The sequence below is a fragment of the Erinaceus europaeus genome, chromosome 15, assembly GCF_950295315.1.
Source record: "Erinaceus europaeus chromosome 15, mEriEur2.1, whole genome shotgun sequence".
NCBI lineage: Eukaryota > Metazoa > Chordata > Mammalia > Eulipotyphla > Erinaceidae > Erinaceus > Erinaceus europaeus.
The window spans coordinates 18,196,192-18,219,151 of NC_080176.1; the positions used below are offsets into that span (position 1 = coordinate 18,196,192).

Here is a 22,960-nt window from a genome sequence, read left to right on the forward strand (position 1 = left end):
GGCTACTTCTAAATTTGCTCTCCTCCTCCTGCTGAAAGTAGCTGACTCATTTATTTTATCTTACAATAATAATTTTTTCCCCAGAGCACTGCTCAATTCTGGCTTATGGTGGTGCAGGGGATTGAACCTTGGACCTGGAAGCCTCTGACATGAAAGTCTATTTGCATAACCATTATGCTATCTTCCCCATCCTATTTTTTTTCCCCAGAGCACTGATTCAGCTCTGGTTTATGGTAGTGCTGGGGAGTGAACCCAGGACTTCTGAGCTTCCTGAAAGTCTATTCTCATAGCCATTATGCTATTTCCCTAGACCTGGCTCTTATTTTTGAAGTTAACATTTACACTTTCCCCCACCTGACTGTTCTGGAAGACTGTAAGCAGGACACACTCCATTTTAATCCATTTTATTTTCTCTTTTTATTTTTTTTTTCCTACCACAGCACTGTTCAGTTCTGTTTTATGGTAGTGCGGGGGATAGAACATAGGACCTCTGGTGCCTCAGGCATGAAAATCTGTTGTTACAAATTGTGTCATCTCCCTAAGCCATTTTATTTATTTTAAATATTTATTTATTTATGATAGGAGAGAGAACCAGAGCATCACTCTGGCATAGCGATGGCAGGGATCAAACTCAGGATCTCAAACTTGGAAGTCCAGTTCTTTATGCACTATACCACCTCCAGTTCTCTCCCTCTCTCCCACTCCTTTCTCAGTGTCTGTCCTATCAAATAAAGAAAAAAAAAATGAGGCAAAAAGCACCAAGTACTCGTTAATCCCTCTTCAATCAACAATATTCTCGTTAAAAAATAATAAAACAACTAATATTTGATAGGGTTGTGGGGAACAGGAGAGGACACTGAAAACACAAGGACTCCGCCTTGTTAATTTCACTCTGGCTAAAGCGGCGGGAACACGCCAGACGGAGAACTACATTTCCCAAGAAGCTGCGCGGCACGTCCCAGGGGCGGGGCGGCGCAGGCGCAGAGCGCTCATCCGCGCGCGGCGACTACGCTCATACAAGGGGAAAAAAAGCGTGTGAGGTGCTTGCCGTGCCGCGAAACTTCGAGCGCAGACGCCTTGTCACCAGCAGACTCTGCGACGTGACTCAAGGGACGCGCCTGTCCCTATCGTCGCGACTTTCGCCTCACGTGCGTGGTTCATCCGTGGCTCGGTAAGTGGGAATAAGTCGCATCTGGGACCCGCGATAAAGGCGGGAGCGGAAGATCGGGATCCGCCTCTACGTCCCGGTTCCCCGGCCGCGGCGGCGACGCTGATGGGCAATGCGCATGCGCCCTGAGCGCAGAGGGGCGGGGCTCTTGGAGCCGTCTGCTGGCTGTTGCGAGGTCTGCGCATGCGCTGCTCGGCCGGGTTGGGGAGTGCAGTTGGATGCGAGACTCTGGCAAGGCGGGACCAGAATTGATGACAGAACTAAGGCAGCACTATGGCACCTGCAAGCTGGGGATGGAACTCGGGACTTCATGCTTGAGAGTCCAAAGCTCTATCCACTACGCCACCTGCCGGCTGTTCTTGGTATCTTTTACTTCTTCATTAAACTAGGACACTGTTTAAGAGTCCATGAGGCTGTCTGGCGAGGAAGCAATTACAGAAGCCAGACCTACCTTCTGCACTCCATAATGATCCCGGGTCCACACTCCCCAGAGGGATAAAGAATAGGAAAGCTTCTGTGGGTGGGGAGAATACAGGTCCATGAAAGATGATGAATGACATAGTGGGGGTTGTATTGTTAAATGGGAATCTGGGGAATGTTATGCATGTACAAACTATTGTATTTACTGTTGAATGTAAAACATTAATTCCCCAATAAAGAAATAAATTATTTTAAAAAAAAAGAAAGAAAGAAAGAGGAGGAAGCCGGGTGGTCGTGCACCTGGTTGAGCTCACATGTTACAACGCACAAGGACCTGGGTTCGAGCCCCTAGTCCTCACTTGCAGGGGGGAAGTTTCACAAGTGGTGAAACAGGGTTACAGATATCTCTCTGTCTCTCTTCTCTCTATCTCCCCTTTTCCTTTCATTTCTAACTCTCACACCCTCTCCCCAGACAACACCTTTTAAGCTTACCTGAATGTTAGCTGTCAGGCTCAGGCAAAAGGACTAAAGTCATGGGCCCCTTGGAATATACCTAAAATAGACTTCCTAGCTTCTTCCCACAGGAAGACCTCAAATCTCATCTGCTATAATCTTACCTTTGGGTTCCTGATTATGAAACCGTTTGTCTTGCTATATATCTTTTGTTATTTATTTATTTATTCATTTATTTATTTATTTTTATTCCCTTTTGTTGCCCTTGTTTTATTGTTGTAGTTATTATTGTTGTTGTTGATGCTGTCATTGTTGGATAGGATAGAGAGAAATGGAGAGAGGAGAGGAAGACAGAGAGGGGGAGAGAAAGACAGACACCTGCAGACCAGCTTCACCGCCTGTGAAGCGACTCCCCTGCAGGTGGGGAGCTGGGGGCTCGAACCGGGATCCTTAAGCCGGTCCTTGTGCTTCGTGCCATCTGTGCTTAAACCGCTGCGCTACTGCCTGACTCCCTAAAGATTTTATTAACTAGAAAGCTAGGAGAAGAGACAGAACCAGACATCACTCTGGTCCATGTACTGCTGGGGATTGAACCTCATGCTTGAGAATCCAGTACTTTATCCACCGCGCCACCTCCTGGACCACTCTCTGTCCCTCTCTATCTCTCCCTACCCTCTTGTTATCTGGCTGTCTCTATCTGATAAATAAAGATAATAATAATAGTAATAATAATGGGGCCAAGTGGTGGTGCACCTGGATAAGCAATAAAAAAAAAAAAAAGGAAAGCTTCTAATGGAGGGGATGGGATGCAGACCTCTGGCGGTGGGAATTGTGTGAAATTGTACCCCTTTTATCCTACCGTCTTGTCTGTCATTAAATCAATTTTTAAAAAGTCTAGGGGGGGTTAGGCTGTAGCGCAGCAGGTTAAGCGCACATGGAGCAAAGCGCAAGGGCAGGTATATAGTATGTGTGTGTGTATGTGTGTATATATATATTCCTAGAAACAATTTTCGTGTCTGAGGCTCTGAGCTCGCAGGTTCAGTCCCCAGCAGCACTATAGCCCAGAGCTAAACAGTGCTCTGACTCCAACAACAACAACTTCTTTCTATTGTACTTGTTTATTTTTTTTAATATATAGTTTTATTAGTGGTTTGCAAGGCTATAAGATAATAGGCGTATACGAGGGGCTGGGTGGTGGTGCAGCTGGTTGAACGTACACATTACCATGTGCAAGGACCCAGGTTCAAGCTCCCAGACCTCACCTGCTGGAGGGAAGCTTCATAAGTGGTGAAGGAGTGTTGCAGCTGTCTCTCCCTCTCTCCTTCTCCCCTAACATTTTCTCTCTGTCTCTACCAAAAATAAAATATATATATATATTAAGAATATACAGAGCACATTAATGCCCCAATAAAGAGATTAAAAAATAAATAAATAAATAAAATTTTAAAATAAAAAAAAGAATATACAGAGTTTAAGTCAGTTCCAGGTTTCCATGCTGCTCTCTCCCTCTCCCCACCTTAACTTATTTTTTGCCTCCAGGGTTATTACTGGACCTCAGTGTCAGTAATAACCCTGTTGGATAGGACAGAAATGGAGAGAGGAGGGGAAGACAGAGAGGGGGAGAGAAAGGTAGACACCTGCAGTTCTGCTTCACCGCCTGTGAAGTGACTCCCCTGCAGGTGGGGAGCCGGGGGCTAGAACCGGATCCTTATGCTGGTCCTTGTGCTTCGCACCAGGTGAGCTTAACCCACTGCGCTACCGCCTGACCCCCAACTTATTTTTATTTTAATAAGAGAGACTAACACCAGAGCACTGCTCAGTTCTGGCTTATGGTGGTGCAGGGAATTGAACCTTGGACCTGGGAGCCTCAGGCATGAAAGGCTTTTTGCAGAACCTATATGCTTTCTCTTCAGCACCCGCGTGTTGCTCTCCTAACAACTGAAACACTGTCTTCCTTTGTAGATGGGGCAGTAAAGGATAGGAATTTTATTTTGGCCGGGGAGGTCAGGAGGATGTCATATGTTTGTGGTCCCAGGCTGCAGACTCAGATGGAGTCCAGATGTGTGGGAAACAGCACTGTGAACGCCTGGGGAGCACGTGCTGGGCGGGCATTCAGGTCACCTGAGCAGCTGTGCCAGGCCCGCCCTCCTGGGATGCTCCTAGCCTCTCAGGGTTGGAGCTCGGTTTCTATCTCAGCAAATGTAAAGTAAGGGGGTTGGGTGGTAGCACAGCAGGTTAAGGGCACATAGTACAGATACAAAGCAGAAGGATTCTGGTTCAAGCCCTGGCTCCCCACCTGCAGGGGAGTCGCTTCACAGGCGGTGAAGCAGGTCTACAAGTGTCTATCTTTCTCTCCTCCTCTCTGTCTTCCCCTCCTCTCTTGATTTCTCTCTGTCCTATCCAACAACAATGACAGCAATAATAACAACAATGATAAACAACAAGGGCAACAAAAGGGAGCCTCCAGGAGCAGTGGATTCAAGCTCCAGCGATAACCCTCTAGGCAAGAAACAAAACAAGACAAAACAGCGGTCGGTTGGTTGGTAGCGCAGCAGGTTAAGCCCACGTGGCAGGAAGCACAAGGACCGCCTTAAGGATCCCAGCTGGCTCCCCACCTGCTGGGGGACCTTCGCTTCACAAGCCTTGAAGCAGGTCTGCAGGTGCCTGTCTTTCTCGCTCTCCTTCGCTGTGTTTCCCTCCCCTCTCTCTGTCCTAGCGGGGGGAAAAAATTGCCCCAGAAGCAGTGGATTTGTAGTGCAGGCACCGAGCCCCCAAGATAACCCTGGAGGCAAATAATAATAAAAATATGAGGTGGTTCTTCCAGGCAGGGCGCCACCCAGTGGGCAGAGCTCAAATAGGAGGGAGGCCTTCAATGGTGTGGCCCATGTCTATCATTTCTGGGCTGCTTTCCCAGGCCTGGGGCGTGTCAACGTTTCTCTTTGCCCCCCTCTTCAGTGGCTGTTCTCAGTGCATCCCCGGCCCACAGCTCTAAATATGAGGGGCAGCTTTGCTTCCTTGAGCACAGGCGCTATCCCAGGCCCTGCCCTTTGGCCTCAAGTGCTTGTTTTTGTTTTCTGTTGAGACACAAAGATTAAGGAATTCCCCAGAGTGAACATCTGGCTTCTTGAGGTCTTTATAGCCATGCTGTCTCTGTTCCCCAGACAAGCATGTGGGTCCACTTCCTTCATGGCTGTAAGGCAGGAGCTGGACTTCGCTTCTCTGAATGACTCCACACTTCTGTCTGTCCCTCCTCCTGCATGAACGAGTAGTTTCTGACACATGGCTGCCCAGCCTGACTGCATTCCAGGCTCTTAATTGATCGCCGAGATGCAAAGACAGTTAAGACTCAAATCTTGTACTTAAGGGACCGGAAGGCTGAGGAGGGGATTCCACATAAATAGGAAGTCATCTCAAAAGAGAGTACATGGCCAGGGACATACACTCTGTGACCATACCGCTCACACGGAGGTGGCGGCTTACCAAGTGGAAATCATCTCAGGCTCAAGGAGGTAACACAGGAGCTACACAAAGGACTTTCATACCAAAGGCTCCAAGGTCTCTGGTTCAGTCTCCTACACCACCAAAGGCCAGAGCTGAGCTGTGGTCCAATCAAAAAAAAGAAAAAAATCAGTAAAAATAAAATGATCTTAGGTTGTTGGAATTTGCTTGAAGATATCCTTTGATGTTGTTATACTATTTTTTTTTATCTGAATTAGGAATAATTGTGGGGGGAAAATGAGGTGGCCAGTGCTCTGGACAGTTACTGATTATCTGGGTGGTTTAGGAGGACTCCCAGGAAGAGAGAGGGGGTTTGGGGAATAAGAAAAATGCTGCTGTTTCCGTTAAGGTTGGGGGACAGAGCAGCAGCTTTGACAGTTTGTAGATCAGGAAGAGCAGTGGCCTGTTAAAAAGCCGTGTGGTGAGCTGGCTCTTCCAGGCAGGATGGCCAGCAAGCACAGTGACAGCAGTCTGTCATTCACCTTGACACTTCACAACAGTGTCACATTAGAAACGGCAGCCTGGGAGGTGGTGCAGCAGATAAAACATTGGACTCTCAGGCATGAGATTCTGAATTCAATTCCTGCTATTACATGTGCCAGAGTGATGCTCTGGTTCTCTCATAAATTTAAAAAAAAAAGAATTTTTTTTAAGATGGTGTCCCAGGAGGGGGGCTCAGTGGAGAAAGCATTGGACTCTAAGCATCAGGACCTGAGTTCAATCCCTGGCATCATGTGTCCCAGAGCAGTACTCTGGTTCTCTCACTGTCTGCCTCCGTCCCCACCCCCGTAACATTGGGCGATTGGAAAAGTCATGATGTGTAGCAACTCATGGCATAGGCCTTGGCTCCCCTACCACTCCGGTGATTTTTTTTATTTATTTGTTTATTTATTTATGAACGAGAAATAGATCAGAGCACTGTTCAATTATAGCTTATGGTGGTCCAGGGAATTGAACTTAGGGCCAAGCATGCAAGCCCTGTGCTCTGACCCACTGCGCTATCTTCCTGGTATACTTCCATGCTTAACAGCCACTGAAAGGCTTCTCTTCTCTCCACTCCCTCAGGCCTTACTGTAGACCATGGCCCTGGTTTCTGCTGACTCCCGGATTGCAGAACTTCTCACAGAGCTCCACCAGCTGATCAAACAAACCCAGGTAAAACAAAAAACAAACAAACAAAAAAAAAACACCGCTCTCTGCTCCTTGGGGAGCATGGAAAGTGTGCAGTATTGAGTCGAGGAGGGTGGGTGGGCTTGTGTTCAGAGTGTGAGGATGTGATGAAGGTGACAGCAGGAGGAGGAGGAGGAGGCTGTGGGGGGGGGGTGACGACCATTCCTTAGGATTCTCTTTCATGAACAGGATTTCATGCTTCTGTTTGTTTAATAACAGCCTTGTAGAGTTGTAAGTCACATGCCAAGCAGTTCCGCCCCCTGGAGGATTCAACTCAGTGGCTTGTCTGTGTTCAGAGTCACACAGCCATCTCCACCATCCACTTCACAACATCTTCACATTAGCTATGTCTTCCCCATTCGAAAACGTGAACTAAAACCAAAAATAAAAAAAAAGAGGGAGTCGGGCGGTAGGTAGCGCAGCGGGTTAAACGCAGGTGGCACAAAGCACAAGGACCGGCATAAGGATCCCGGTTCGAGCCCCCAGCTCCCCACCTGCAGGGGAGTCGCTTCACAGGCGGTGCAGCAGGTCTGCAGGTGTCTGTCTTTCTCTCCCCCTCTCTGTCTTCCACTCCTCTCTCCATTTCTCTCTGTCCTATCTGTTATGCCCAGATTTTTTAGATCCCATTCGCGCAGAGCAGAGGCCAGAACCACATGTCAAAGCAAACAGCCTTTATTGAATCAAGCTTAAGCCTGGGCTACATGCACTTCCCAGTAGTGGCGTGCGAGCCCTGAGTAATGCAGACAGGTTCTTTTTATACATGTTGGGGAGGGGGTCAGTTAGAGTTTACTTAAAGTTCAAATCAGTTTGTCAGGGAGGTCTATGACCACGGTCCTTGATCATACTTAGTCTTTTGCTGGTTAAACATATTTTGGGTACTGAGGTTGCCATGACCTCAGTTTGCAGAATAACTGCTGACTAACTTAGTGTTGTTTGTTCAAGGATATGGTGCAGCTGTACTGCATCTGTAACTACTAGGTTTTAATATGGAGGGAACCCAAGGACAATATGGAGCAACAGTGGCCCGCACACTACCCAACAAAGGCAGCAATAACAACAATAATAGGATAGAGAGAAAGTGAGCGGGAGGGAAGGAGGAAGAGGGAGGGAGAGAGAGACTTATGTCACTGCTCTACTGCTCATGCAACTTCCCCCCTGCAGGTAGGGATAGAGGCTGAGGGCTTGAACCCGGATCCTTGTGCATGGTAATGTGTGTATTCAACTGGGTGTGCCACTGCTTAGTCCCTGGTCAGAGCCCTTTAGTTCATGTGAAACAGTAAATAAATAAATATTTAATAAAATAAAATAATAAATGTGAGCTTAAGCCAGAGAAGAGAAAAGCAAAGAATCAGTTGGCAGCCTGGCAGGTGGTCCTGTAGTTAGAATATTGGACTTGGAGGTACAAGTCCCCAAGCTTGTTTGTTTATTTACTTATTTAATTTTACCAGGACACAGCTAAACTCTGATTTCTGGTGGTCCTGGGACTTTTGGTGCCTCAGGTACAAAGGTCTTTCTGCATAACTACTATGCTATCTCCCTGAGATCTCAAGTAATGCTTTATTTTTTTTCCAATCATGGCTATCAAATGCTTTTTTTCAACTACCTTTCCTACTCCTGATGGGCTCCAGAGATCTCAAGTTTAATCCCCAGTATATTGTGCACCCACCAGAGTGATGATCTGGCTCTCTTTCTGTGTTGTCAATTAAAAAAAAAGAGAGAGAGAGAGAGAAGAAAATATCAATTGATCACTGCTAGTAATTCCCCCAATCAGGTACCTTTTTCTCTAATAAAATATTTTTGTGTATTAATACAAGAGGAAGAGGGAGAGGGAACCAAAGCATCACTCAGCACACGGGATGTGAGGCATCAAACTTGGACTTGATGCTTCCAAGTGCAGAGCCCTGTTCATTGCGCCACTTCCCAGGCCCAGTCAGCTGGCTTTCTGAAGGAGAGACTATGGAGAGGGGGTCAAGAGTGCTTCCCTGGGGACCAGGGTCTCTGCTCCATAACCCCCTCAGTGCAGGCTCCGCACACGTAATTTCTGACCGCTGCTGCCAGTGCCGTGTGAATCTCCTAGGGCCCATGGCCAGGCTGCTGGAGGTAGTTACTGTTTTTTTTTAAGATTTTATTTATTTATTAACGAGAAAGATAGGAGCGAGAGGGGGAGGAGAGGGGAGAAAGAACCAGTCATCACTCTGGTACATGTGCTGCTGGGGATTGAACTCAGGACCTCATGCTTGAGACTAGTGCCTTAGCCACTGTGCCACCTCCCGGATCACGCTAGTTACTGTGTTGTCTTCTGCTCTTTAGCCTTGGTATTATGGACGGCCATGGAGATGAGTTTACCACTGCTTTCTTGGCCATTACTTCCGTTTGCCCTTTTCTTTTTTTTTCTTTTTAATTTATTTCTTTATTGGGGAATTAATGTTTCACATTCAACAGTAAATTCAATAGTTTGTACATGCATAACATTCCCCAGTTTCCCATTTAACAATACCACCCCCACCATGTCATTTATCATCCTTCTTGGACCTGTATTCTCCCCACCCACCCACCCCAGAGTCTTTTACTTTGGTGCGATATGCCAATTCCAGTTCAGGTTCTACTTGTGTTTTCCTTTCTGACCTTGTTTTTCAACTTCTGCCTGAGAGTGAGATCATCCCATATTCATCCTTCTGTTTCTAACTTATTTCACTCAACATGAATTATTCAAGGTCTATCCAAGATCGGCTGAAAACGGTGAAGGTGAAGTCACCATTTTTGACAGCTGAGTAGTATTCCATTGTGTATATAGACCACAACTTGCTCAGCCACTCATATGTTGTTGAACACCTGGGTTGCTTCCAGGTTTTGGCTATTACAAATTGTGCTGCCAAGAACATATGTGTACACAGATCTTTTTGGATGGATCTTTTTGGGTTCCTTAGGATATATCCCCAGGAGGGGAATTGCAGGGTCATAGGGTAGGTCCATTTCTAGCCTTCTGAGAGTTCTCCAGACTGTTCTCCACAGAAGTTGGACCAATTTACATTCCCACCAGCAGTGCAGGAGGGTCCTTTGACCCCACACCCTCTCCAGCATTTGCTGCTGTTACCTTTTCTGATGTATGGCATTCTCACAGGAGTGAAGTGATATCTCATTGTTGTCTTGATTTGCATTTCTCTGACAATCAGAGACTTGGATCATTTTTTCATGTCATGTGTTTCTCAGCCTTTTGGATCTCTTCTGTGGTGAATATTCTGTCCAAGTCATTTGCCCTTTTCTTCTGGGAAGCTCTCCTCATAAAAAGTGAGACAGGGCAGAGGGTAGATAGCATAATGGTTATGCAAAGAGACTCTCATGCCTGAGGCTCCAAAGGCCCAGATTCAATCATCTGTACCACCATAAGCCAGAGCTAGCAGTGCTCTGGTTAAATAAATAAATAAATAAATGAAATAAAATAAAAAGAACTTCCTTATGTCTTGGGGCAGGGGTAGATAGCATAATGGTTATGCAAAGAGACTCTCATAGCTGAGGCTGCATAGTCCCAGGTTCAATCACCCATACTATCATAAGCCAGAGCTGAGCAGTGCTCTGGTTTTAAATAAGAAAAAAAAAAAAGTGAGATACTAAATCAGTGGATGGCAAACTTCAGAGGCAAAGAATGCCATGAAAGAAATTGCAGAACTTCGTAAGAGCTTATCAGACTGTGAACAGAAGAAACTTGGTCAAGGAACTGTGAAGGAAAAAGAAGGGGGTGGGGGTCTGTTCTGGTACTGCAAAAACAGTCTAAAGATAAAGTCAGACAGTTGCAGCAGTGAGTCCAGAACTGGAGTGGATCACAGTGAGCAGAGCTCATCATCTGTACGTTGTCCAGAGCTTTGGAGGCGATCCCCAGTCCTACAGAGGGTCATGGTAGCGCCTTGCTGCGCTACACGCTTCAGTGGGTTGGATTGTGAGTCTGAACCTGGGAGTCCAGCTATAGCAGGAAAGAGTCAGCAAATGGAGAAGTGGGAGGAGTAACCACTGTGAGAAGCCGGAAAGCCAGACTGAACAGATGATGGATGCCTGTGGGCCACGAGTAATTGTTTTGTCAGTTGTTGAAGAGGCTTTAAATCACGTGCAACACAAACTTGGAGCTGCTGTGCCCACCAGCTGGAGGCTGAAAGACAAGCTAAAAGATGGTGGAATGCCCTGCAGACCCTCAAGGCTGGTGTAGAGGTAGATCACAAGAGGCTGAGGGAGGATGTGGGGGTCCTGAATGTCCTCCACTGGCAGGAGATGTGGTGCAGTGAAGGAAGCAGAGAAAGTGGAGTCTGAGCAGTGGAAAAAAGGGCAGAGACTGTTAGCTGCAGCAGAAAAAGAAAAGGCAGTTTGGGCTGCAGAGGAAGGAAAACTTTACAAGCAGAGAATGGAAGAAACAGAAGAAGAATAACAAAAATCAGAGCATCCACTTAAAAGCCAGCTTGCAGGCCAGACGGTGGCGTGCCTAGTTGAGCATACATATTATAGAATGTAAGGGCCCAGTTTCAAGCCTCCAGTCCCCACCTGCAGGGGGAAAGCTTTGCAAGCAGTGAAGCAGGCCTGCAGATGTCTGTCTTTCTGTCTCTTTTGTTTGTTTGTTTTTCCTTTTGTTGCCATTGTTGTTGTTATTGATGTCATTGTTGTTGGATAGGACAGAGTGAAATAGAGAGAGGAGGGGAAGACAGAGAGGGGGAGAGAAAGATAGACACCTGCAGACCTGCTTCACCGCCTGTGAAGCGACTCCCCTGCAGGTGGGGATCCTTACACCAGTCCTTGCACTTCATGCCACATGCGCTTAACCTTCTGCGCTAGCGCCCGACCCCCTATCTTTCTCTTTTCTGTCTCCCCTGCCCCTCTCCATTTCTCTGTCTCTCTCTAAAATGAATAAATTAAAAAGCAAAGAAAACAAATAAGCAAAAACAGCCTGTGTGCCCTGGGAGGTGGCACAGTGAAGAGAAGGGTAAAGCCTTGTACTGTCACGCATGAAGTCCCAAGTTAGATCCTTAACATTACATGTTTTGCTTTTGTTTTTGTTTTTGTTTTTGGATAGAGACAGAAATTGAGAGAGATGGGGGGGGGGGGAGAGAACAACTGCAGACCTCCTTCACCACTCATGAAGCTTCCCCCAACAGATGGGCACCAGGGGCTTGAACCTGCATCCTTATCCAGGGTAATGTGTGCTCTACTGGGTGCACTGACACCCCGCCCCTTGGTATCAAATGTTGCAGAGTAATGCTCTGGTTCTCTCTGTCCTCCTCTTGTTCTCATTAATAAATAAGTAACTCTAAACACAGACAACTCATGAGAAGACACCTCATGCTTACTGGCTCTAAGCTTGCGCTGCAGCGTTAACTATGGCCGCAGAAGAAAGGGAAGCTGGGCGGGGTAGATAGCATAATGGTTATGCAAAGAGACTCTCATGCCTGAGGCTCTGAAGTCCCAGGTTCAATCCTCTGTACCACCATAAGCCAGAGCTGAGCAGTGGTCTGGTAAAAAGAAGAAAAAAAAAAAAAAAAAAGGGAGCTGGGTGGTGACACATCGGGTTAAGTGCACATGGCACAAAGCACAAAGACCAGCGTAAGGATCCTGGTTCGAGACCCCAGCTCCCCACCTTCGGGGGTTTGCTTCACAAGCAGTGAAGCAGGTCTGCAGGTGTCTATCTTTCTTTCCCCCTCTCTGTCTTCCCCTCCTCTCTCCATTTCTCTCTGTCCTATCCAACAATGACGACATCAATAACAACAATAATAATAACTACAACAATAAAACAAGGGCAACAAAATAAAATAAATATTAAAAATAAATAACTAATATTAACAACAACAATGGTAGACAACAAGGGCAACAAAAGGGAAGAGTTGGCCTCCAGGAGCAGTGGATTTGTGGTGCAGGCCCTGAGCCCCAGTGATAACCCTGGAGGCAAAAAAAAAAAGAATCCCCAGCACCACAGGGGAGCATCATGTAAAGGGAATGCTACAGGAGCCAGGTGCTGGCTGAACATACACATTGTGGCAGGACCCAGGTTCAATCCCCAGGTCCCCACCTGCAGGGGAATGTTTCATAAGCGGTGAAATAGTGTTGGGGGTCTCTCGCCCTCTCTCTCTCCTCCCACTCCCTCTCAATTTCTTTTTGATAAAAGAGGATCATTACATGTGGAACTGATTGTTTCACCTTAGTGCCTTTTGCATTTGATTTAGTCAGGGAGAAAGTCCTTGGAACTTACCCTGAATTTGGGGTTCAGAATGGAGGGTCACACTTAGAAGGACTGTGGCATAGGGTGCTGGGCACCACAGCAGGCCTGGGAATCCCCCCTCATGTCTCGTTGGCCTCTTCATTGCAGGAAGAACGTTCGAGGAGTGAGCACAACCTAGTGAATATCCAGAAGACGCATGAGCGGATGCAGACGGAGAACAAGAGTGAGTCGCTGGGCTCAGGGTGGGGACAAACTCTGGGAGGGGGCTGGTCTGGGTGCACAACTGTCTCTCTCTCTCTTTTTTTTTTTTTTTTAATTTTAGACAGAGCCAGAGAGAGAGAGTCAAAGTGAAAGAAACCACAGCACGAGAGTTTCAATGAAGTGGGGGGCCAGGCTTATTAACCTTGAATCGCACACATGGCAAAACCATACGTTCTCCAAATGCGCTTTCTTGCCCATCTGGAAACGAACCCTTAAACCGTCTCAAGAATGTTTTGTGTGTATCTGCGATTATCCAAAATAAATTGCTTCTTAAGTCCTTTAGACGGAAGGACCAGAGACAAGCTAGGAGACAGATGACAGACTGCCCAGCACTAAGGAGCCTTGACAATCTCCCGCCTCTTGTGCTGGGAAGTCAGTGAAATTAGGCCACATGGAGGAAAACCCCTGGGTGGGCACACACACTCCAGCTGGCAGGCTTTTTGTGCCTGTGGCCCTAGAGAGGCAGGCTCATGGGCCAGTGCTTGCTTTCCAGTTCAGAGCAGTTTTGAGAATTTTTCTCTGTTTTCCTGGCTGTTGACAGACATGTTCTGTTCTTGTCATGTCACAGTGATGTGTATGTGGTGATGATCTCTGCCAAGTGAGCAGGGTCCACCTCTAGAGCACATTAAAATATATATATTACAATTTTTATTTTGATGAGAAACAGAAGTTGAGAGGGAAGGGATATGGGGAGGAGAGAGAGAGACCTGCAACACTGTTTAACCACTCATGAAGTTTCCCCACAGCAGGTGGGGATCAGGGGCTTGAACTCCTGTTCTTGCTCACTGTGAAGTGTGTGCTCTACCAAGTGTGCCACTGCCTGGCCCCCCTTTTTCCCTTTTAATGAGAGAGATACAGAAAGAAAGATACACAGAGAGAAAGAGGCCAGTGCACTGCTCAGCTCTGGCTGATGGTGGTGCTGGGGATTGAACCTGGGATCTCAGAGCCCTCAGGCATGAGTCTTTTTTTACATGACCATTATGCTATCTCCCCAGCCCACAAAAGCTTTTTTTTTTAAAAAAAAAATGTGGTGCCAGGGAGTGCACTCAGTCTCACACATGTGCCAAACCTCTGAGCCACTCCTCAACCCCGTTCTTATTCTTTAGTTTTTGAAAGAGGGAGAGACACCAGAGCGCCGCTCCCCCATCCATGGAGTGCCCTGGTGCTGTCCGCGGTGCTGCCATGTGGTGCCGGGGACAAGCTGCATGGTAAGGCGCATGCTCTACCAGCTGAGCCCTCTCCTGGTCCCCAGGGAGCTCTTCGGAGCCAACCAAGATCAGATCTCAGTCCACGGCCTCCCAGCGCCTCCCACAGTCTCATCCCAGAGTCCCGGACGCTGTGGCCTGTTCCTGCCAGCCTTCCCTCACCCCCGCCTCCTCCTCCTGTCTTCACTCCACAGTCTCTCCCTACTACCGGACAAAGCTGCGGGGCCTCTACACCACCGCCAAGGCTGATGCAGAGGCCGAGTGCAAGTGAGTACTGACTGTCCGGTGGCCCACACCCCTGCGCCCCCCAGGCTGGGCTGCAGGAGCCAGGGACCACAAACCCCACTTGCCTGTCCTCCGCAAACAAGCAGATTCCTACCCCTCCCTCTCTCTCTCTCTTTCTCTCGCTCTCTCTCACTCTCTCTCTCTCTCTCAGGACCCTCTTCTGGACCCTCCCTGGACTGTTTAAGGATGCCAGCCAGGCCTCGGTCACATCCCAGTGCTACGGCCTAGCAGTCATGTGACCCTGGGCTGCCTCTAGCCAAGACTTAGTACTCAGTCATTAAAATGGTAATACTAACTCCCCACAGAACGTAGAGTGAGGAAAGGTCTTTAATAACAGTGGAGTTTCTCAGGCTCTTCTGCCGATACCATGGCAGGGAGCATGTTCTCTGGTAGCAGTGGTAGTAGTAATAATAGTGATGATAATCCTGGTGTTTCCTGTGTCATCTCACTGTGTGCCAAGCACTACTTCAAGGGCTTTGTGTGTCTACCTCATTTAATCATCAGAGCAGTCCACATGCTACACAGGTAAGGAAACTGAGGCATGAGAGAACACAGCTAGTAAGTGAGAGAGTCCAGTTTAAAAGCAGAGTCCTTACTCCCGAGGGCCTTGCCTAGTGTGTGTGTGTGTGTGTGTGTGTGTGTGTGTGCGCGCGTGCGTATGAGAGAGAACTGGAGCAAGTGTAATAATTGTTACTGCTAAGGCATACATTCTGTTCTATTTATTTTTATAGTATTGGTGTATTTACTTATTTTCAGAGAGCTCTAGACCAGCACACTGCTCTGCTATTTATGATACTCTGTATTTTTCTTCTCTATTCTCCTGAGGTGCTGGGGATTGAACCCAGGGCCTCACACTTGGCGTGCCGCTGAGCCCAGCCCCCCTCCTGTTCAATCTGTTATGTTGGCTGCCACCTGAGAAAGTATTCTGATGACTCACTAAGCCTGCTGGTGCCATAGCACACCTTGCACTGTGTGGGTGATGGCTGACATGCCAGGCCTAAACATTATGGGGAGTGCTGGGGACCCCTTTCCCTTCGCATACTCTGCCCTGTACTCAGGAGTCCAGAGCTTCCCTCCCTGCTGCCAGTGATTCTGCAAACCCCGCACTTGGCCTGGGCTGTCCCTATAGAATGCTACAAAGATAACGGATCCTGCTGCCTTTAAGGGTACTCAATTCAGAAAGGAAAGACACCCCCAAAAGTTCCAGGGCAGTGTGGTTGCTGGGCCAGTGGAGCTGGGGCTCCCAGTGCCTGGGGGTCTGGGAGGGCCTTAGGCAGGAGAGATGTAGGTTGGGCGTGGGGAGAGGGCACACAGACAGGGTACCTGGGGGTCAGGACATGTGCCTGTGAGAACAGGATTTGGGGGCACACGGGGCCAGAGGAGATAGAGAGACCCCCGGCTGCTGACTGGAGAATGGGCTGGGCAAAGTTCTGACTACAGAGGTAGAGAAGCAAAGATGGGCTGAGGACCAGAGTCTGAGGTCAAACTGGAGACCAGCTGAACAGGAAGAAGTTGAAGAAGCCTAGCCTTTCAGCTCCGACGAAGGGAACTGACGAAGCTCCTTCCACAGACTGAGGAGCAAACCAAGGGTGGGATCGGCTTCGAGGGGAGAGACGGCGAATTCTCATGGGAAGGGGGGGGCTGTTACTTTCTCTCCACTTACCAGCTCACCCTTCCCCACTCCGGCTCCTCCCTGACCAGATCTGGCCCTACTCCGCTCGCTCATTTGGGAGTTAGTCTTGCATCATAACTCCCTCAGAGTGACTCACACCAACAGGAGAATGAGAGGCAAACCTTCCTGGCAGGCCAGTGCGGCTGCTTCTGAAACTAGACTGCTGTGGGACTACTGTGGGCCCCGCTTACCTAGAGTGAAAGGCTCCCCAGCTTGTTTCAGAACTGCTGCTCCGACTTCATAGAGTGCCACTGCCACCTCGCTTTTTCAGACTTCCAAACGTTCATATAGGCAGACCTTATGTTCCTGTGCCTTTGCACACGTTGAATTTCTTTTATTTTATTAGAGATTTGTTTATTGACAGAAGAAAGAGCCAGAGCATTCCTCTGTCACATGCAATGCCTAGGATTGATCCCATGAACTCATGCTTGAGAGACTAATGTTTTATCCACTGTGCCACCTTCCAGGCTACTAATGATATATATATATGATGTGTGTGTGTGTGTTTTGTACCTGAGTATAGAGCATGTAGGATGCCAGTACTTCGGGCCTTTTGGGTGGGGCCATCTCCAAGGGTGGCTGTGGTCTGGCTGTCCATCAGAGGTGGGTGTCCGTGCTAGGTGACCAGAAGCTTTTATGGCTCTAAAAATGACAATGTTTTGCTTCCACAAAACTGTTTAATTAATAAATGATTTTTTTTCTTTTCATATTTGATAGGACAGAGAGAAATTGAGAGGGGAGAGGGAGAGAGAGATACATGCAGACCTACTTCACTACTTGTGAAGCTTCCCCCTGCTGGTGGCTACTACTGGGATTTTTGTAGTTTTTTTTGCTGTTGCCCTTGTTATTATTATTGTTGTTGTTGTTACTGCTGTCGTTGTTGGATAGGACAGAGAGAAATCAAGAGAGGAGGGGATGACAGGGAGGGGGAGAGAAAGTTAGGCACCTACAGATCTGCTTCACCATTTATGAGGCGACCCCCCCCCCCACAGGTGGGGAACTGGGGCTTGAACCAGGATCCTTGCGCCGATCCCTGTGCTTTGTGCCATGTCATGTGCACTTAACCCGCTGCACTACTGCCCAGCCCCCTACTGGGGTTTTTGAACTCAGGTCCTCGCACATGGTGACTTCTCTCTACTGGGTGCACCACCACCTGACCCCAGCTTTGTCTTTTTAAGATATAAAATTACTAACCAATCTCATGGTTTTTTTTTTTAATTATCTTTATTTATTTATTGGATAGAGACAACCAGAAATCAAGAGGGAAGGGTGATAGAGAGGGAGAGACACAGAGAGACAACTGCATCACTGTTTCACCACTCACAAAGCTTTCCCCCTGCAGGTAGGGTCTGGGAGCTCAAACCTGGGTCCTTGAGCTCAACCCAGTGCGCCACCATCTGGCCTCAATCTCATGTTCTTATTTGCAGCTCATCTCAGCCTAGGACAGTTTCAGGGCTGCCTTTGCCTTTCATGACCTTGACTTTAGGGTGTTTTTTTTTTTTCTCTTATTCTTTTTTAAAAAAAATTTATTTGGGTGGGGGAAATAGCATAATGGTTATGCACACAGACTCTCATGCCTGAGACTCCTAAGTCCCAGGTTCAATCTCCTGTACCACCATAAGCCAGATCTGAGCAGTGCTCTGGTGTTTCTCTCTGTGTGTGTCTCTCTCTGCATCTCTCTCAAAAATAAAATAAATAAAAATATTTTAAAAAATTTTTTTATTTAAATAAAAAATGTATTATCTTTATGTATTTATTTATTGTATAGGAGCAGCCAGAAACGGAGAGGAAGAGGGGATAGAGAGGGAGAGAGAAAGATCTGCTTCACCACTCGTGAAACTTTTCCCTTGCAGGTGGGGGCCCCTGCAGGCTTGAACCTGGATCCTTGCACACTATAACATAGGTGCTCAGCCAGGTACACCACCACCCAGCCCCAGCTTTGTTTTTCATGGAAAGCTGCGTGAATTCTTATCTCCTCCTTGCACAGGGGCCATGAGAACTTCTGTGCCATTTCATTTTAGTCCATGTGCTGCTAAAGTAGGTACCATGACCTCTGTATACATATATACAGAGAGAGAGAAATCAAGGCGGGGGCAGGGGGAGAGAGAGAGACAGAATCAGACAGACCAACTTGTGGCACTGCTTCACCACTCGTGAAGCTTCCTCCCTGCAGATGACGACTAGGAAACTGAACCCAGGTCCTTGCACACTGTTATGGTTGTGCTCAACCAGGTGTGCCATTACCCGACCCCAACTTTGACATTTTGAAGTTGATAGCCCAGTGGCCTTTGTAACCTGGCCTTCAGCTTGGGTGTGTCTGCATGGTTGTGCTCAGATCTTTGCACTTGGCAGGATTGGCAGTGTTCCAAGTGCCATGGGCACACGACGCTGTCACACTGGCCGGAGTGGACTCTGCTCTGCTTTCCTCCAGAGCCAAGTTACTGCTGTTTTCCACAGTGTAAGTGATAAGAGTTGCTGACAAGACACTTGGAAGCTAAAGATCAGACCAACACCATGTGTTAATGACTGTTGCCAAAGAGAATTGTTTCTCTTCAACACCCCAGGGGGTTCTGGCCACCCAGCGCTGAGAACCACTTTCTCTACTTCTCACACCTTTTCTGGACAGGACATGCAGACTGTGTCATCCAGGGGCTGGGTGGTGGTATACCTGGTTGAGCACACGTGTGTGTTCTGATGCTCAAGGACCCGAATTTGAGCCCCTAGTCCCCACCTTCAGGGGAAAAATTTTGTAAGTGGTGAAGCAGGGCTGCAGGTGTCTCTTTCTCTTTCCCTCTCTATTTCCCCCATCTCTATTTCTGTCTGTCTCTATCCAATAAATAAAGAGAATAAAAAAAAATTTGAAAAAAGTCTATGTCAGGGCCAGATGGTGGCATACCTGGTTGAGCGCACATATTACAATGTGCAAGGACCTGGGTTCGAGCCCCCAGTCCCCACCTACAGGGGGAAAGAAAGCTTTGTGACTGGTGAAGCAGGGCTGCAGGTGTCTCTGTCTCTCTCCCTCTCTGTCACCCCCTTCCCTCTTGATTTCTGGCTGTCTCTATCCAATAAATAAAGATGATAATAATAATAAAAGACTTATGTCCTCCAAATAGACCCCAGAGAACTTCTTCCTTTTTATTTTCCCTTTTGTTGCCCTTGTTTTGTTGTTGTTATTATTGTTGTTGTTGTTGTTGTTGGATAAGACAGAGAGAAATGGAGAAAGGAGGGGAAAACAGAGGGGGAGAGAGACACCAACAGACCTGCTTCACTGCCTATGAAGTGACTCCCCTGCCGGTGGAGAGCCAGGGCTCAAACCGGGATCCTTATGCTGGTCCTTGCACTTCACACCATGTGCGCTTAACCCGCTGCGCTACCGCCCTACCCCCCCCCCCCCCGCTTTCTTTTTAAATTATTTATTCATTTTCTTTTTTATGGTGGTGCTGGGGATTGAACCTGGGACCTCACAGCCTTAGACATGAAAGTCTTTCACAGAACCATTATGCTTTCTCCCCAGCCCAGGACCCCTGTCTGTCTTTGGCTATTAGTTCCTGCTCTGCTCCCCTAAATGCCTGCTTGCCCGTGTCCCCAGTGCTCAAAAGCCAGTGGTGGCCATGCTGAACCATGACACCCCCAGCAGATGGGGGGGGCGGGCGGGGAGGGGGCTCTCCTTTCCTGCTTTGGTTGTTCCAGTTCTCTCTTTGAGGCTTCCCCAACCCATCTTCTTGTCTAGAGCTGTGCCCTCTGAGACCCCTCCTGGGACACTGTCCTGCTGTGTTCTTGCACCACATCCAGAACATGTAAGCGCTTACTGGAGGTCTGCAGAGGCCTGGCCGTGGAAGAGGAGAACAGGCCGCAGAGTGGGCCTGGTGCTGCTTCTTGCCGTTGAATTCTCTCAGAAGATTCCGCAGGTCACAGATAAAGAAGCCTTCCTCTTGGCAAGGGCCCTGGCTGCTCTAGAACCTCTGGCCTAACTAAGGCCCTGAGACCTCTGTCTTTCAAGGATGCAATCCCTCTCCAGCACCCCTCCTCTGAGTCAGGCCCCAACTCTCCCCATAGTCCTCTGCGTGCCTCCTTTAACTTATCCCACCTGGTCAGACCCCAGGCTTCCCCTTCAGCAGTGTTTATTGAGTGTTCCTTCTGTCAGTCGCTGTAGTTCAGATGGCGCTCTCTCTCTATGCTTACTTTGCCTCCCCGCTTCTCCCCACTGCCTTGTCACGTTTCTGCTTGAAAAGACACAGACTTAGGGGTTCTGGTTTTTAGCGGTGTGGTCTGGACCACCCAGCCCACCACAGCCAAAAAAGAAAGTCTGTGCCTCATCCAGACCTCGCCCTTTTCGCCCTCAGCATCCTCCGGAAGGCCCTAGATAAGATCGCTGAAATCAAATCTCTGCTGGAAGAGAGACGCATAGGTGAGTGGAGGCCAGAGGAGCGTCCCTTCCACAGGCCAAGCAGGAGACCCTGAGGACAGCACCCGGCTCCCTGCAGCTCTGAGAACCGGGCACCCCAGCCTGGTGTGATGGGGAGGCCCAGGAGCCCTGCCCCTCTGACTCTTCCCTCCCTCGGCTGCCTCCTGTGGGGGACACGCTGGCCTGGTTTTGCATACAAAGCCACACCCGGGTGCCTTGGAGCCTGTCCTTGCCCTGACCCCACGGCAGGCCACCTCCCCATACAGCGAGCCTCACTTGCCAGCTGGGTTTGCGTGAAGGTTGTACAAGCCTGAGGAGGTGGTCAGGCATCCACATTCCATAGTTGCATGTGTTTTGTTTTTGTGACTTCCCCTTGCGTTCCCTTAATGTGCGCATGTCACAAACTAAATTGAGATTCCCAGCATCCAGCTCAAGAGACAGAATGGGACTCCAGCTCTGACGCCCCAGTAGGCCCCCTTCCCCCCCACGTCCCCCCCAGCCCATCTCATGGATCTGTTGGTGCAGCCTGACAGTGGGAGGGCCTAGCTCCCTTGGGCCCTGGGTGCTCCCCCAGAAGGTGGGGGGTCCTGGGCTGAGCTCCCACAGCTCAGCGCAGGGTGTGGAGGGCTGGCAGCTGCCCCTCGTCACCTCGGGTGCTCACTCCTCCCCACAGCCGCCAAGATCGCGGGCCTGTACAACGACTCGGAGCCCCCTCGGAAGACCATGCGTCGGGGCGTGTTGATGACCCTGCTGCAGCAGTCGGCCATGACCCTGCCCCTGTGGATCGGGAAGCCCGGTGACAAGTGAGGGGGGGCCTTGGGGGCGGCGGCAGCAGGGGAGGCCGGAGCCAACACTTGATCCCCCCCCACAGGCCCCCGCCCCTCTGCGGGGCCATTCCCGCCTCTGGGGACTACGTGGCCAAGCCAGGAGACAAGGTGGCCGCGCGGGTGAAAGCCGTGGATGGGGATGAGCAGTGGATCCTGGCCGAGGTGGTCAGCTACAGCCACGCCACCAACAAGTGAGTGGATGGCCAGCCCCTGTCAGGGAGCTCCGACGTGGGGTGCACCTCCCGAGCCCACCATTTCCGCTCTGTTCACTGGCAGGTATGAGGTCGACGACATTGACGAAGAAGGCAAAGAGTGAGTGCTGGCCGGGGGTGGGGAAGGGGCCTGGGGGACCAGCCAGGCAGCCGGCTTGACCCGAGCTCCCTCCAGGAGACACACGTTGAGCCGGAGGCGGATCATCCCGCTGCCCCAGTGGAAGGCCAACCCCGAGACGGACCCAGAAGCCTTGTTCCAGAAGGAACAGCTTGTGCTGGCCCTCTACCCCCAGACCACCTGCTTCTATCGCGCCCTCATCCACACGCCCCCGCAGCGGGTAAGCTTCCCCCCCCCAGAAACCACGTGACACCAGGATCGGTCTGACCGGCAGGTCCTGGGGGTTGATGTCCACTTCCTTCCCCTCTGTCTTCATCTTAGACGAGCCAGGAGGGCCCCATGTGGGGGCCAGCTGCCTCAGGACATATTCCATCCCTGTCTTCCGGGGTTCTGTCCAGCCTCCAGAGCCTCTGTGAGCCTTGGAAAAAGGGGCCTACTCTGTCTCTCTCTGACCTTGTGTTTGGCATGAGGTGGGAGGCGCCAAGCCTCGGCTCCTGCATTCTGCTTTCCCTCATGTTCTGGGCAGCACGCAGTGAAGGCAGATCTCCCCTCACTCCCCAGGATCCCTACCTGCTGTCCTCTTGGTTGTCCTTGAGCCCTAGAACACAAGGGCCCCAAGAGGAAGCAGATGCGTCTCTGTATCCCCTGTCCATGGACCTTTGTTGCCCAGGAAAGATCTCAGTAGCTGCAGAGACAGGGTGAGGGGTGGGGCAGGCATCTTGACGTGTGAGGATGGGACAGGAGGGGCTGGGCACCCGCACCCTAGAGACTCCCATCAGCCTGGGCTGAGGGGTCCTTGTCTGGGGCTCCCTGACACCCTACCTTGCCCCCTGCCGCAGCCCCAGGATGACTACTCGGTCCTGTTTGAAGACACCTCCTATGCAGATGGCTACTCCCCTCCCCTCAATGTGGCCCAGAGGTACGTGGTGGCTTGTAAGGAGCCCAAGAAAAAGTGAAGCGAGTTGGCTGACACGAACTCCTGCCAATCCCAGGGGAATGTGAAAGATTTTTGTGACCAAATAAATCTTTCCCCTTGCCTGTGTGTCCTGGGTTTGACTCTTCCAGGCCTTTCT

At 49.4% G+C, this 22,960-nt stretch overlaps 1 protein-coding gene across 7 annotated transcripts; it reads left to right on the forward strand.

Moving 5' to 3' along the window:
- Positions 1–988: 988 nt before the first annotated feature.
- Positions 989–22,929, forward strand: SGF29 (SAGA complex associated factor 29). 7 transcript variants are annotated; one of them, XM_016193218.2, is made up of 11 exons: positions 990–1,171; positions 6,605–6,694; positions 13,050–13,125; positions 14,270–14,371; positions 14,563–14,635; positions 20,669–20,733; positions 21,404–21,533; positions 21,602–21,748; positions 21,834–21,869; positions 21,945–22,107; positions 22,727–22,929. In XM_016193218.2, exons 2-11 carry the CDS (start codon positions 6,620–6,622, stop codon positions 22,841–22,843), a joined length of 984 nt encoding a protein of 327 aa, XP_016048704.1. In that variant the 5' UTR covers positions 990–1,171; positions 6,605–6,619; the 3' UTR covers positions 22,844–22,929. The 7 variants fall into 7 exon arrangements, with proteins under 7 accessions (XP_016048703.1, XP_016048704.1, XP_007534709.1 ...); XM_060173007.1 differs by lacking the exon at positions 990–1,171 and adding an exon at positions 20,056–20,122; XM_016193217.2 differs by lacking the exon at positions 14,270–14,371 and having other exon boundaries at positions 989–1,171; positions 14,416–14,635.
- Positions 22,930–22,960: the final 31 nt, after the last annotated feature.

Bases quoted from the DNA above. Each gene is read 5' to 3' on its own strand.
- SGF29 (XM_016193217.2), top strand. From the start codon at position 6,620: ATGGCCCTGGTTTCTGCTGACTCCCGGATTGCAGAACTTCTCACAGAG. The intron at 14,636-20,668 runs GTGAGTACTGAC...TTTCGCCCTCAG, and splicing joins GATGCAGAGGCCGAGTGCAA to CATCCTCCGGAAGGCCCTAG. The intron at 20,734-21,403 runs GTGAGTGGAGGC...TCCTCCCCACAG, and splicing joins GCTGGAAGAGAGACGCATAG to CCGCCAAGATCGCGGGCCTG.